At 38.8% G+C, this 15012-nt stretch overlaps 3 protein-coding genes across 5 annotated transcripts in view; 1 reads left to right on the forward strand and 2 right to left on the reverse strand.

Moving 5' to 3' along the window:
* The first annotated feature begins 1330 nt into the window (after nt 1–1330).
* On the forward strand, nt 1331–1908 carry LOC118330799 (leptin-like). The gene is made up of 2 exons (XM_035665481.1): nt 1331–1480; nt 1569–1908. The coding sequence occupies exons 1-2, from the start codon at nt 1331–1333 to the stop codon at nt 1902–1904; spliced, it is 486 nt and encodes a 161-aa protein (XP_035521374.1). The 3' UTR covers nt 1905–1908.
* An 858-nt stretch (nt 1909–2766) lies between these two features.
* Nucleotides 2767–10907, reverse strand: rbm28 (RNA binding motif protein 28). 3 transcript variants are annotated; one of them, XM_035665475.1, is made up of 20 exons: nt 10534–10907; nt 10260–10406; nt 10048–10175; nt 9872–9947; nt 9653–9745; nt 9452–9523; nt 9258–9366; nt 8920–9164; nt 8738–8804; nt 8507–8616; nt 8346–8419; nt 8038–8173; nt 7554–7618; nt 7268–7426; nt 6891–7040; nt 6595–6669; nt 5988–6117; nt 5593–5731; nt 5142–5256; nt 2767–3234 (listed from the first exon to the last, which is right to left on the reverse strand). In XM_035665475.1, the coding sequence occupies exons 1-20, from the start codon at nt 10649–10651 to the stop codon at nt 3094–3096; spliced, it is 2349 nt and encodes a 782-aa protein (XP_035521368.1). In that variant the 5' UTR covers nt 10652–10907; the 3' UTR covers nt 2767–3093. The 3 variants fall into 3 exon arrangements, with proteins under 3 accessions (XP_035521368.1, XP_035521369.1, XP_035521367.1); XM_035665476.1 differs by having other exon boundaries at nt 5593–5728; nt 10048–10178; XM_035665474.1 differs by having other exon boundaries at nt 10048–10178.
* Nucleotides 10908–11766: 859 nt separating this feature from the next.
* si:dkey-5i3.5 (uncharacterized protein LOC565091 homolog) overlaps nt 11767–15012 on the reverse strand; it is a 5080-nt gene continuing 1834 nt past the window's right edge. The window contains exons 3-4 of the mRNA XM_035664297.1: nt 13801–14047; nt 11767–13677 (exon numbers count right to left, since the gene is read on the reverse strand). Coding sequence (XP_035520190.1) covers nt 13316–13677; nt 13801–14047 — 609 coding nt within the window. The 3' untranslated portion in view covers nt 11767–13315. The remainder of the gene's footprint in view (nt 13678–13800; nt 14048–15012) is intronic.

Consider the following 15012-nt stretch of genomic DNA (forward strand, 5'->3'; position numbering starts at 1 on the left):
TTAATTTTGTGTGACTGTACAGGTGTGCTTAAACACACTTGGTAATGGATCATCCAAAATAAATACTGACGTAACGGATCTTGGCACCTGGCTGCATTGGGCAATGTTTACAATGAGCAATGAAGATAACGGAGTGTCAGTACAGGATATAACATATATGGTATATTGGCACGTATCAGTCAAGCTGAAAAAATGTTCTTGGCAGTCACAAAATTAGACAATAATAATTGTTATCACCTATAAACTAATTTTTGTACTTTACCACATTTTTTAAAACATTTTTTACAATTGATGAACTGCCTTCGAGCAAACATTTAACCCACTGCTGCTCCAGTCAGGTTGGTTAGCGGGAGCTGTGAGAGTAAACCACATTTTTTATTATCTTTACAACTATTTCTAAAGGGACAAAAGGCTTAAGCAGATGCATACACAAACACTTTCTAACTTTTGATCCAAAAGTTTCTGTACCCTGTGACTCAAACGTGTCACTCTGCAGTTTCCACCAGGGGATTCAGAGGTATGAGATGGAGAGGGGTAAGTGAGGGGGTGGATGAGGGGAAACGGGGGGTCGGACAGAGGTGAGTAAGAGATGAGTCAACAGCCCTCCACTATAAGATATCCTGATGGAGCCTAACAGTGGCATACGCTCAGGCACCAGCGAAGGTAAGGTCAACTCTCCTCTCCATCTCATTCATTCAGGCTTCAACTCTTCCATGTTTGTTTCACTATCTGTGTTCTTAGAGACACTTGGTCTTCCTCCATTTATCAGTGCATCTGTTTGTTTAACTGTTAACAGTGTTTAGGGATTATTCAGTGTTGGATTTATTTGTAGATAAGTGTTAAAGATGCCAGTGAAGCATTGCTTTAAGATAAATTCTTGGTTGTTATATCCATTGTGTGCGTAGGTGAGGTTTTTAAGGATCTCCAGTCTATGCTCTGTGTCTATTTGTCAGAGCATGTAGCAGAGATTTGGAAAACCGGGGGTTGAGAATAATCGTATCAGCCAAAGTCAGTGATCTTTGTACCTGTTACACAGTCAGAAATTCACAGGTGTCTCTATCACAAATATTTGCTGCCATAATCAAACATACTGAGTAAATTACTGGAAAGAAGCTTGTTTATATGTAGAAAAATGATGACATGCACGGGGAACTGAACTCATGTCTGCTGTCTTAGTGAGATGAGACAATGGTGACTGAGAGTGGAATAACTGCAAACAATATTAAAAGGGAGAGGGTAAACTACGTAATCTCTGATCATGTCCAATTTTATTTCACCAGGGTTACCAGTGCTTTTCTGAATTCTGTACATCCGGGGAATTACTACAAATATGGACTACACTCTGGCCATCCTGTTTTCTATGTTGCAACTTTTAAGTGTGAGCATGGCTGCTCCTCTGCCGGTGGAAGTCGTGAAGATGAAATCGAAAGTGAAATGGATGGCTGAACAGCTAGTGGTTAGGCTGAACAGAGATTTCGAGGTAACATTCTGATTATGGTGACACAGAGTCTGAAGTGTTTACAAAGGTTGGTTTGTTTTTGACTGTACTGTTCCCTCTTTTGCCGTAGGTCCCTGCTGGCCTGACACTTAGTCCACCTGCTGATGATCTGGATGGACTTTCCTCCATAGTGACAATCTTGGAGGGTTACAACAGCCTGATATCCGACTCCCTCATCGGGGTCTCTCAGGTCAAGGTTGACATCTCTTCGCTGACGGGATTCCTCAGTCAGTGGAGGCAAGGACACTGCAGTGAGCAGCGACCCAAGCTTTCAGTGCCGGGGGTGCTGCAAGAGCTACAGAGACGGAAAAAGTTCATTCACACCGTGAGCATGGAGGCTCTCATGAGAGTGAAGGAGTTCCTCAATCTGCTGCTGAAAAATCTAAATCATCTCGAGACTTGCTGAAAGACAGACATTCAATATTTTAAGATTTGCAAGTCTGCATCAGTGTTGCCTGACTTTGCATTCTCCCCCTGGCCACGATGAACTTTTGCAATGTGTTTTGAAGGAAATGTATTCTTGAACATGCACTTATTTATATACACATGTATTTATTTATATATTTTAGTATTAGTAAAATATGTATTTGGTAACATTGTTACAAAACACACTTTTCATCAGGATGTTTGCAGCAATAACGTATGTTCAGCAGGAATGTTTATATGCAAACTGATTTGACAGATTGCTTCTGCCTCTGGGTGAAAAATATGGATCTATATATTAATTCAGTCATGGATCTGATGTGTAAGGTTGACTGCAGCCAGAGGAAATCACTGAGTCATCCCTGGAAATTCCTGAAAACCAGCTTGAAACCCAGAACAGTTATGTTTATATGAGAATTAAAGATAACAGGAAAGACAGTATTTCAATGCAATATCATCAGCTCTTCCAAAATGGCTATTTATATCCGTAGATATTTTGTATATTTTTGTACAGTTGACACTATTTTTTTATAACTAATGGATTAATAAATATTTAACAATATGTGTATAATATGAAAGTCTGTCAGTGATGACTGAAAGATGGATGCAAGAGGTCAGAATGAAGTAAAAACAACTCGTACACCAAGTTAAAATATAACATCAGTTGTGGGTGGTCCCCTCTTGCTACACTTCATTCAAGGTTCCTGAGTGGGAAGTGTTTATCCAGAGCTATCAGTTTAAGATCAACTCCTGATAAAAGTGAGCATTACCAAAACTGAAAGTAATTGCAACTGTTGCATCTGTGAATCTAACAAATGTGGATTTAAAACAAAGACATAATGATCAACAATAAAATGCAAATGCAATGGTTTTATTATATTTTCATAAAAAGCCATGTACACGGGGGGAAAATAATCTTACATTATTTAGTTTGTTTAGTAGTAAAAAAACAAACACTGATTACAGAAATGCAGGAACGGGTAAGTGGCAGTAGAGCTTCACACATGGACATTGTATACTGTACAATTGACACCGAACTATTGTACTTATTCTAAAACCTCTGGATGTCGAATGTGGAGGACCTCTGTTGCCATAATCACATTTATTCTCTCTCTCTCTCTCTCACACACACACACACACACACACAAACAAACATACATACACACGCAGCATTAGCTATCAAACCACTTGTTTCTTTTCATGTTGGTGTTCTTGTCACCGCTACCCATCAGTTTCTTTTTATACTGCTCCACCAGGTTGTCAAAACGGTCCCGATCCCTGCCCTTGAAATTCTTCTTTGCCGTGTTAACCTTCTGGAAGAGAACAAAATAAGACATAAGGTGTCAATAGGTGTATCAGGACAACTCTGATAAAGTGCCACCAAACTAACAAGTAAAAAACAGTTTGTGTACCTGATGGATAACGCTTTAGATCTTGGCCTACAATGTACAGCAAAATTCTCTCCTACTTACAGTGCCACTTTTTGTCCTGACGGTGTAGTTAAAAATCTTACAGTTCTCTTTAAGTTCCCACGAAACACCAGATTGTTGGCCATACTGTACTACATCATATATAATACTGAAAAATGCCAACAGTATAAATTATTTTTAAGTTCCCAGATTGTTTTCCTTTATTTCCCAACGTCACATCTTGTTCACTTGTCCTTACATGTATGTATCAGTATCTACTGTACTAGTACACAGTCAATTTAAAAAATTACATTGCACGTTGCAGGTGATACTCTCCAATATAAATTTTAAAAATATAAAATTTCTCAATTACATCTCATAACATCAAAACAAAGAATGTTCCACTTTTTGTTTAATTTAGAACCAGCTGTTTGCATTCATCAGTGCGTATTATCCTTCAAATATTTCTTTGAAAATGGCCCTTAATGCACTTTAAAAACTAAAAACATACTGCCAGAAAAGAAAAATACTGTTCTCCTCCTGCATAGGACTTTTTATGTTCAGCTTTTCCGTATTAGCTTGTTAGCCTAATTAGCTTCCATGTTTAAAAGTGTTACAGCCATTAGCTAACGGTCTGTACAGTTTATCACCAGTAATCTGAGCAAGGTCCTGATCAAGTATGACAGAGTGATCAGGGTGTAAACCACAACACAGCTTGCTACAAAGTAACTGTGGTGGTCAACAAACACTGACGTCCCTATAGTGTTGCAGTATGTCAAGTGTAACTACAAAGTATAGTGCAACTGAGGGAGGATGTTTAGGGCTGATATTTGTGAGATTAAAACAATAGTTTTTACATTTCTACAAATGTTTGACTTTTTTTGTAAAACCGTCTGACCAATAGATGCACTTAGTGGAATAATACTAATACCCCCGACAATATTTCTTACATGATCTCAAAAATATCTTTAGTATTTCATCAATGATATCTGGTTATAAAACGCTGTACATAGTGCACATACATCTCTTATTCTTATTTTTCTATTTTCATTGCATCTTATATTTTTCTATTCTATTTTGACTGAATGTGATTTTCCTTATCTATTGTTGTTGTTTCTTGAGCTACTGTAACAAGTGAATTTCCCCAGTGTGGGAACAATAAAGTCTACCCTATCTTATCAGTTGAACAATGTGCCAAAACCAATACAGCGATAAACTCATGTTGGCCAAAATTAATTGTCTGTACTACAAAGATGCCTAAACAGAATAGCAAGGCAGAAGTTAAGTCACATGCTTATTTTCATATTATCAAATACGATTTTCAATATAATTACTTGTCTCTATCCCAAATTGTTTGATGCCTGGCTGAAATGCTGAAAAAAAGCTGATTAAATGTAATGTTCCAAAAAAATATTACTACAAATTCACTTGGTGGCGCCAAAGCATTAACAACTAAACAACTGAAAGACACATCTGTGCTGAATCTGATGCTTGTATCTACTCTATATGATAAAGAGCTACATGTCTTTACAATGTCAATATTGTTAAACTTACAGGCACTTCCTCCGCAGGTGAACTGGACCAGACTGCCGGCAGCAGCCAGTTTAAGGACTTTTGATTTAGTTTGGGAATGTTTTCAAGTAAGAGTCTTCTCAACTACATCTTAACTTCACAGACATAGGAGCTTTTCTTGGCGCTGAAATCTGTCTTGGTGTATTTAGTAGTTTCTAATCAATCAGTGAGTAAATCAGTATATTTTGTGAATATGACTAAAGATTATAAATAAACATATACACAGAGTGTGTATTAACCTGGTTTCTGGGCTGTGTGGGCTTTTCCATCTGTCGTCTTTGATGCTCTTTCCTGTTGGATCCAGCCCTTGCTTGTTTGGGTGGTGGAGCCTGTTGCTTTCCTTTGTCACGCATTCTGCAAAAGACACATATTCACAATCTGTTGAGTCATAGTCAATTGTGTCATATGGGAATTTCTAAGGATTACCCAATGTTTTACATGACTGTTTCAAACGTTTTGGGTTTTATTAGACAGGAGCAGCTGACGATAAACCGGAAAGGGCCACTGGTTGGAATCAAACTCACAGAGGATGCTGCCTTTGTACATTGAGCACACACTCAAACAGGCCAGCTATCAGGGCGCCCCCTTTTCATGTATATGTGACAGAGAAGCAGATTTTCTACTATGTTTTGCAACTGCTAATTTTTCTGAGTGACATATAGTGCATTGTAAAGGTAATAAAAACGGTACCTGATCTTAGGTCCACGATGGGAGGGCAAAGCTAGAACCGCCCTCCGTTTCTTTCCGTTCTCCAAATTTACATGCTCAACCTCAGGTCTGGTCTGGAAGCCAAAGTATTTGTTTTGCCTCTGGCGTTGAGGAGGAGCTGCTGAACACAGAAAAGTGGACAGAGAGAAAATCAAAAGGAGTAAAAAAGAAAAAGAAAACAGCAAAAATAAAAAGGCCAAGTTTAGACTTCAATTTCATGTTACAACCAACGGCAATACGGTTTCTCCACAGCATTAGTGTGCTGTGCTGTATGCGTGCTTCATGTTTTTCATCACTTATAAGCCGATCTGCACCAACTAATGTTCTCTCAACTGGACATAGACTGAAAGAACATAAATACAGAAATATTTTCACACCTCTCTCCTTTCCTGCCTGCTCTGATGAAGACTCTGCTTTATTTCCACCTTTCCATGGTCCTTTTCCATGTTGGGCAGTCTGGGACTGAGGTTTCGCTCCTCCTTTAAAAGACTGATTTCTGGAAAACTCCTGCAAAAATATCAACACAGGGTTACTTTCTATTTAGAAAAAAAAAAACATTGTTTTAATTTAAAGGACCAGTGTGTAGGATTTAGTGGCATCTAGTGGTGTAGCAATGCCTATGCCTCAAACTATTGTTCCAAGTATGAAGCATAAAGTACGGTGGCTGCGAAACCCACGATTAAGACGAAAGGCTCTATCTAGAGCCAGTGTTGGGTTTATCTGTTTCGGGCTACTGTAAAAACACAGCAGTTCAACACAGTGGCCTAAAAGGAAGAGGACCTGCTCCCCCTGTAGGTAAAACCAGCTCATTCTAAGGTAACGAAAACAAAGCAATTCTTATTTGCAGGTGATTATACACTAATAAAAACATATCTATGAATATAACATTCCATTTCTTCCAATAAGTCCTCCAAAATGTTACATACTAGACCTTTAAAATGGGGAAACTAAGATGCAACTATCCACAAATTGATACAAACACACCTTATTTTTTTGATGTCGCATTTCTTTTATTTTGAGTTTTCTCGAATCCTCCAGGGAGAACTCAACAATAGGTCTCTGCAGGAAGACATAAAATGCATAGTTAGTAGTAGTTCCACACAAACAGTAGAGTGCTAGTGGACCAGTAGAATAACTATATAAATGTTTTTTATATCATCCAGTGTACCAAACCAAATAAACACCACAATGTTAAATCTTAAAGTTCTAAGGGTAAATAAATACAATAGCAAGACAGCAAAAACACACTTATAATGAAGTACTCCATTGCAAAAACGTACCTTGTTTGAGCCAAAGATGTCGGGGTTGTTGTTAAGGTAACGAAGTGTGCTGAGAGCGTGTTCGTGTTCCTGGAACTGGACAAAGCCGTAACCTAATGATTGTCCCATAACCTGACCCTTCTCTGGCTTCCTGTCATACATCACCCGACACTGATAGGAGAAATTGGGAGTCACACACACAAACAGCATGAATAAGAATGACAACACCACCTTCTACTGGGCAAACAGGAGTATTTTTTTTATTCTACGACAGCCTGCCATTGATAAATACTACTCACACAAAACTGTTTCCAAGAATGTTTTACAAAGCAGACAATGAATTATAATGATTATGTTATATGATCCTGCCATATTCAATAAAATGTCTTGTTTCTCACCTCTGGGATCCTGATTCTCTTGTCCCCTTTTACTGCTTGGAGGCAGAGTTCTCGGAGTTGTTTATCTCCCACGGACTTGGGCAGGTTATGGACACACAGACGAGTCTTTGACACATACACACCTATGTCTCGTAGCTTGGCCCTTTTTACTTCTTCAAACTAAGGAAAATGGAAGACACCAAATATACACGTCAACATTAAATGGTAAATGTAAGATCAACTCTTATGCATTAAAATGGTTCTCCAGGTAGAAACATCTAAAATGGTAAATGAAAAATTAACTCACTCTGGTTCTTTTGATCATGTCTGTTTCAGACACACCCTCTGCAGCCTTGGTTCCAGCACGGATCACTGAGTGTTGCAGTCAGAAGAGAAAACGTAAAGCATATGAACAGATTTAGAAGTAATTTTAATACTTTAATAGGGATGTCATAAGACAGACTTAGCTTTCTTTTGTAGTTGTTAACAAGAAAAATATAAATACAAAAAAAAAAAAGTACTGCAGGTCAAGAGGCATAAATAGAAAAACTGAAAACGTATTCAATAGAAATAGACGCATGTACAATATGACTGTTAACTGGAAGCAGTACAGCTTGTGTAGGATGGGTAGGGGGTTAGGTTCCTTATAAATCTGCATGAAGCACTACCTTTAATATATTGACAGTGTATCAACATTAAGGTTTAAGATAAGGAGCACTAGTCGAGCTGAGTAAGATTACAAATTGGTGGTACAGAAGGAGAAAAGAATAGCATGAAATGGGTTTACTCACATCCCTCTCTGGCCAGGTACAGGTTCCTGGTGCCCGTTTGTACTTTCACCTTGTCGACTTTCAGCTTGGCGGCATCTTCTCTGGTCACTGCTGCCGCAATCAACAGCTTCCGGCCATCTACACGGATGCCACCACTCTGCGTCAAATAACCCAACATTACAACAAGGTAGCAACATCAACCCATTGCACAACGCAGGACAACAGATAATGCCATCCCATTTAAAAGGTAGATATAGGTCATTAACTAATTAACTATAACCCTTATAGTTAATTATTCAGAAATTAATCCATATAAGATTGAACATTACCTCCGCCTCATCCTGTGCTACAGCGATGCATTTGTCTGCAGCTTCCTTAGTCTTAAACTGAGCAAATGCAACACCTGGCAAAATAAAAAATAAATAAAAAAATGAGTCAACCCATATTCTCAAACAGAGAGGAGTTTTTCAATTAATCACAGCTTACTGACCTTTTGAATGTTCTGTGTCCGGGTGGATACAAATCTTTACGTAGTTAAGTTCTCCATACTGTAGGAGAACTTCCTCAAGACCCTCTTCCTCTGTGTCAAAGGACAGGTTCCTAAATTTGAACAAAGATGGTGTTAGGATTATGAATGTGTAGATGACTTGAGGAGAAATAGGGCTTGCGGTAAGATAAATGAAGGCAGGTTTAAGATTAAGAAGTGAGAAGAACTGCAAACCTGATGAAAATTGTTCTGCCCTCTTTCACATCTGAAGGGAGAGGTTTCCTTGGGGCTTTCTTTCGAGCTAAAAGTAGAGATAAAACATATAGTAGCAGACAAGCTGTGTCAAAACAACATTTTTATGATAGAAAATATTCGCATTACATTCCAAATTTAAAACCCAAGCAGAGAATTTATACCTGATTCATCCTCTTCGTCGTCCTCATCCTCCTCACTCTCATCTTCATCATCATTTGAATCGAGGCTACTCTTATCATCATCGCGTTCATCTTCTCCCTCCTGAGACATCTCCTCCTCCTCCTCTTCTTCTTGATCATCCTCATCATCATCATCATCATCACCCTCCTCCTCACTGTCTTGTTCTTTACTATCATCTTCATCATCTGATTCTTCCACCTGCTGCACAGCTGGTTTGGCAGTGACTCTGAGGACAGATTTGGCACAAAAGTAACCAGTCAGGTAACCAGTTTTGAAATCACCTAGTGGAATTTTTAACAGACATGTTTGTAGTTCATACTTCTTCTTCTTCTCCTCAGGTGCTGCTTGCGTCTTTTCTTCATCCTCCTCATCAGTGTCACTCTCTGTGTCTGACTGTTTTGCAGTTGCCGCCACGGTACTCTTAGTTCCTATTAGGTAAACAAAACAGTGTTAATGACTACCACCTTGTAATGATTATTATTACACAAATGTTTTTTTTAATGTTAAAATTACCTGCACTTGAGGATGGCTGTGTGGCAATAAACTGGTCCTTAGCCACAGCCCAGTCGACTGCGACCTGCCGTCCTGTGAATGAAACAACAACATTTAAAAACAGTCACGTGATAGAAAATAAAAGATAATCTCCCAAAGTAAGAGGTCAACAACGAACACAACCTCTCACACAACAGTAATGTAAATGTCTCACTCACTGACCTTTTATCTCCTTCAGGTTCAGAGCATTAAGTGCTTTCGCTGCCTCAGACACATTTTTAAACATGACAAAAGCAAATCCTCGCATCTTCCCGTCTATAAAAAGAACATAAAAAACAAACATCATGAGAAAAGAATCAGTCAACTTACACAGCGGTTAGATAGCAATTCAATTTGGCTTATTGGCACATCCACTAAGAGTTAACAGCCTTTTTGTTTTACCAGGTTTGAGGGGGATTTTGGCCTCAAGAACTGTTCCAAACTTGGCACAGACTTGCTTCAGGTCATCTTCGGAGCACTGTAACACAAGACATGTCATGTGCTACAGGTCCAGCAAGGAGCATACTACTTTTAAACAGTATATATGTATCCAAAATGTATTTAATAACATACTGTACCTTAAAACTAAGGTTCCTTATGATGAGTCTGGCTTTCATTTGGACTTTCCTGAAGCCTTTGGGTTTCTTCTCACTCTCCTTTGGTGCTGCAGCTGGCTCTTTAGGTGCTGCAGCTGGCTCTTTAGGTGCTACTGAAAGACATGAGGCAAGGTTATCAAGAAGACATGGTCCAAGAGCTAGTTTTAGAAACATGGCTTTCTATCTATACACACCTGTTTTCTTTTTGTCTTTTATTTTCTTCTTTGCCACTGACAGAGAAAGCTTCTTTCCGTCGTATTCTTTTATTTCTTTCATGGCTCGCTGTGCATCTTCCTCCATGGAGTATGTGACATAGCCAAATCCCCGACATGTCTCTGTTCCTGGTTTATAAATACGAATGTGTTATTCATTTTTACGTTTACGTTTTATGACAATTAAGTAAAGTGTCTTAGTTACATTCTTATGTGTGCTAAAAACACACCGAATAAACGACAGCGGCAACCTCACCTTTCTCTCTGACCACGAAGCATTGCTTCACCGGACCAATTTCAGAGAATATTTCGGTTAAGCGTTCATTTGAAGCTGAAGCTGGTAGAGAACCGACGAATATGGTCTGCGCCGGCATGGCTGAGTGCTGCCCGGCTAACGCAGCGTTACCTCGCTAATGTGAGCCCCTCGGCCTCGGTAACGACAGGCTGTGGTAATAACTCACAAACCGGTGTCTGTTGTTAACAGTTCAGCACTGGGAGATACTGTCGAGCCGCTAGATATCACACGAATGCGTGCTATAGAAGTATTAAAGTTTACCACCACTAGCTTTTTCGATTAAGTCGCATGTTTACATATGTGGAACGCCATCTTGGGAAGTTAATGGAAATGGTCTGAAGCGCACATGGAGAAAGCTGGTCCGTACCGCCGCCTAGAGTCCTGGAGGCTTACATGTTTGTTTGTTTGAGATAGATGACAAACCACTTCAAGTTACTTTTACTTATCTGTATATATACTGTGTATTTCTAATGGGAAAAAAAAAACTAATTTCTTCTGTTTATGTACATTTTTGTTGTTTGTATTTGGCAATGTTTCCCACTCTGTTTCCAATGTCAATAAAGCGAAAAATTTAATGACAGAAACGAGTAAAATTAAAAGGACAAATTATATACAATAACTAAAGTGAGTCAAATATAAAAATTTAGAATAGACTCAAATAAATGTGTGAATAAATATGAGACGTGATTAATAAATGCAATAAATAAATGTACAAGTGCAGGTGAGTAGTCTGACCTTATTATGTGAGAAAGGGAAGTAAGGCTTTACTCAGACACACAGATAATTGTTGAACAGGGTGATGGTGCTCTTTATTTATCAGCTACAAAATCTGTTCTGCAGTTAACAACAATTACCTTTTTGGATGTGTCCTCTAATTTCCTCTTTAAAAAGCAGTAATCAGGCACACAAACACAATGCTTTAGATTGCCACTTTAGCACAGAACATACTGATCAGCCATTATATGACCACCTGGGCACCCTGGTGGTCATAATGTTATGCAGCCCCATACGCGATAAACTGTGATACACTGTGTGTTCTGACACTTTTCTGTCAGAACCAGCATTAACTTTTTCAGCAATTTGAGCTACAGTAGCTCGTCTGTTAGAAATGGACCTCACAGGCCAGCCTTCACTCCCCACGTGTATCAGTGAGCCTTGGCTGCCGATGACCCTGTCTCCGGTTTACTGCTTTTCCTTCCTTGGACCACTTTTGACCTAGACCTAGACCCAGTCGTCTAGCCATCACAATTTGGCCCTTGTCAAAGTCACTCAAATCCTAACGCTGCTCATTTTTCCTGCTTCTAACACATCAACTTGAGCACAAAATATTCATTTGCTGCCTAACATATCCCACCCACTGACAGTTGCAATGATAACGAGATAATCAGTGTTATTCACTTCACCTGTCAGTGCTCATAATGTTATGGCGGATTGGTGTTTAATCAACTCATTTTAAATACATTGTTGAATTTTCTATAAACAAGTAAAAAAAAAATAAAAATAACAACAGACCTTAAACATGATCCCTTTACATTAATTTGCAAACCACACACAAGAATAGACATGTAACACGTAAACAAAAAATGTTTGCATTATAATTGCACAAATCACACCATTGTTCAAGTTATGAGACACAGAACTTACAGTATTAGAGGCACTATTTAGCAGACATTGACAGTTTTCAAGTTGAAGGCGTTACTCCCTTAATGTTTTGGTAGATTGTGAAAGCACCATTCATTTGTACAGATTTACCACTTCGGTTCAATATGCCATCCGTCTCAGGAATATTGTAGTGTTAGCACCATCTACGAACACCAACATGGTGGAATTTCTTGTGGAAGAAGAAATATTCTACTAAGCACTTGCAGACCCTCAAAAGAATCAATGGTCCCTCGAGATGTGTGAGATGAAATAATTTTTTTGTCTCAAACATAATAGAAAATACTGCATTCAATGATAGACGCTGGCTGGTTTCACAAGTTACATGTCAAGTTTCATTGCCCTGTGTTCGCTGTCACAGTCAACTTTATATATATAAATAATAATATATATCTGAGAGAAGAGTACAACTAAATACCAGTAAAGGTTAAAAACACTCTTCCTAAACAAATCAGCAAACAGTTTTGTATTTTAGCGTATTTTCCTTAGTAAGACACACCTAATGAAACAGCAAATGTACAATATTTTATGAACGTAATGTTAACTGTACTAAATAGAAATTAGAAGCAGCAAGATTTACATGTAGCGATTTGTGGCGCAAAAAAACATGCTAATACACAGTTGATGATGCTAGAGCTAGTATCAACTAAATCTCTGCAACTGGCAACAGATTTGGAATCGAAGACCTTGGAGGTGTTTTCTTTTTCAAAGTTGGAGCATCTGTATTCTCACTCCAAGATAACAAGGGGGTGCATTTAGATATAAATGAGACAATGTGACTGTGTGTCTGAGCTGCATGTGTGTGTTTGCATAGCTGTAAAATGCAAATGAACAACAGTATTCAACACATTTGCTTTGGAAACTGTAGTCTGAGGCCAGCTACAGTATTTGGAGAATGTAGTCCAACTGAGATCAGATATGTGTTCTTTTTCTTGACTAACTGTATTATTACCTACATCAAGTGGTGTAATGTTTAAATTACATAATTAAATAAATAGATTTTCCCAAAACAAGCATTTTAGTTAAAACACAGAAAACAAGAAAAAGTAAACCATACATGTCACTATGTTTTAATGAAACCATCTCACATCTTGGCCTTCAGTGGGACAATGCTGAGTGAGTGTAAGAACATTTCTAGGGTGGTCAGATAGTCTTGTCGGTGCCTCTTTAGGTGACCTGCGTGTGTCGAATCCTCCCACTTCTTCGCTGTGATGTCCATTCCGCGCTTCCGCCATATATCGATCACTTCCTCCATAGCTCGTGGGTCGCTCATTGCATCGTTCTCACAAAAAAAGAACAGTGCAGGAGCGGTGACGGGAGTGTTCCAAAACACCTCAATGCCCTTGTTAAAGTAGTCCACCGTTTGGCGTCTGAATATTCCAAAGTACAACAGGCTTATTTGTTTTACCAGTGTCTCCCAACGTGGAAATACAGTCTTACCAAGACCTGGGCAAAAAAGAGAAAACTTTTATTATTTTGCACATTCTCTCCTATTCATACATGCATCATTTCATGGATAAATATACATATTTGGATTGTGCATAATGGCTGATGAATGAATGAACTGACCTATGGCCATATTCTCCAGAGAGCCCACCACCAAGCTATCGAAGACTTGGCCTTTGATCCTCTGTATGAGCGCCTGATATTTCTGCGTGTCCTGAGACACATGTACCAGCAGCTGAGAAAATGTGTAGCCACCGATAGAGAAGGCATGGACGAGCAGTGGGCGAGAGACAAAACGTTCGCTCTGAAGCAACTCCAGCAACCTCTTTCCATGTTCCATACCCCAGCGAGGCCACAGGAACTCTTGGACCTTGTGTAAAACAAACAGTACAAACAACATTTGAGAATCACTCTTTGACACTAGGAAGTTCAGGGATGTGTAGATCACAGTATATCTATTGCTAAAATAAATAAAGAAGTAGTAGGAGAATATCTGGTAATATTAAGTAAAGACCTTGGCTAACAAACTAATATTCAACCTGGATTTTGATGTTCTTCTCCTGACTTTGATATCAACTGTATGAATGAGGAAAAGAAAAGTGTGTCCAGAGAGAGAAACTCTGGGTTTAATAAGAAAAGCTGCCAGAGAACAAGGTTACAGCGTTAACAGTTAGTGGAATTGCCGGCAATAGCTGCTATTACAGCTGCAGGTCTGACTCCTCAGGCTTGTACTCAACTGCCATACAACTTCAACAACAAATAATCCTTTAAATAAACCTTTGTACCACTGATGGTGACACTGTACATCTTATCTGTTCTTGTAAATGTGTGTGTGGGCTGTGTCAGGGCAGATGTCTGTTATGGTGGAGTGGGATACGGGTGATGTCTAAACATGAGTGTGAAAAGTTATGACAAAAGAAAAGTCATTTCTACATGCATGGATGATATACATTTCTATTCTACATGCATGTATGTGTACACTATATTACCAAAATAATATACAAATGATATGTACTTTTTCCTACATCTAAGAATACTTAGTGAAAGAGCAGCCACAGCTATGTTGTTAAAGGTCCAGTGTGTAACATTTAGGAGTATCTATTGTCAGTAATGTACAATCACCTGAATATACAGATCCTTGTGTTTTTGTTACCTGAGCTGTTCTTATCTACATACGCCAAGGGTCCCCTTCCATGGAGTGCACCATGGTTAATCATCTCTCTGCAGTAGCCCAGAAAGGACAAACCAAACCCAAGCTGTAGAAAGGGCCTTTCACACCACTGTAGTTTATCCTACACCAGTGATTCCCAACCTTTTTTCTTAAGGGACCCCTGT

This window comes from Morone saxatilis, unplaced genomic scaffold, assembly GCF_004916995.1.
Source record: "Morone saxatilis isolate NCDOM2014 unplaced genomic scaffold, NCSU_SB_2.0 Contig2, whole genome shotgun sequence".
NCBI lineage: Eukaryota > Metazoa > Chordata > Actinopteri > Moronidae > Morone > Morone saxatilis.

Bases quoted from the DNA above. Each gene is read 5' to 3' on its own strand.
- LOC118330799 (XM_035665481.1), top strand. From the start codon at position 1,331: ATGGACTACACTCTGGCCATCCTGTTTTCTATGTTGCAACTTTTAAGT. The intron at 1,481-1,568 runs GTAACATTCTGA...CTTTTGCCGTAG, and splicing joins GGCTGAACAGAGATTTCGAG to GTCCCTGCTGGCCTGACACT.
- rbm28 (XM_035665474.1), bottom strand. From the start codon at position 10,651: ATGCCGGCGCAGACCATATTCGTCGGTTCTCTACCAGCTTCAGCTTCA. The intron at 10,179-10,259 runs GTGTGTATAGAT...CATGTCTTTCAG, and splicing joins AAAAGACAAAAAGAAAACAG to TAGCACCTAAAGAGCCAGCT. The intron at 6,118-6,594 runs GTGTGTTTGTAT...ATATTTTTGCAG, and splicing joins TGCGACATCAAAAAAATAAG to GAGTTTTCCAGAAATCAGTC.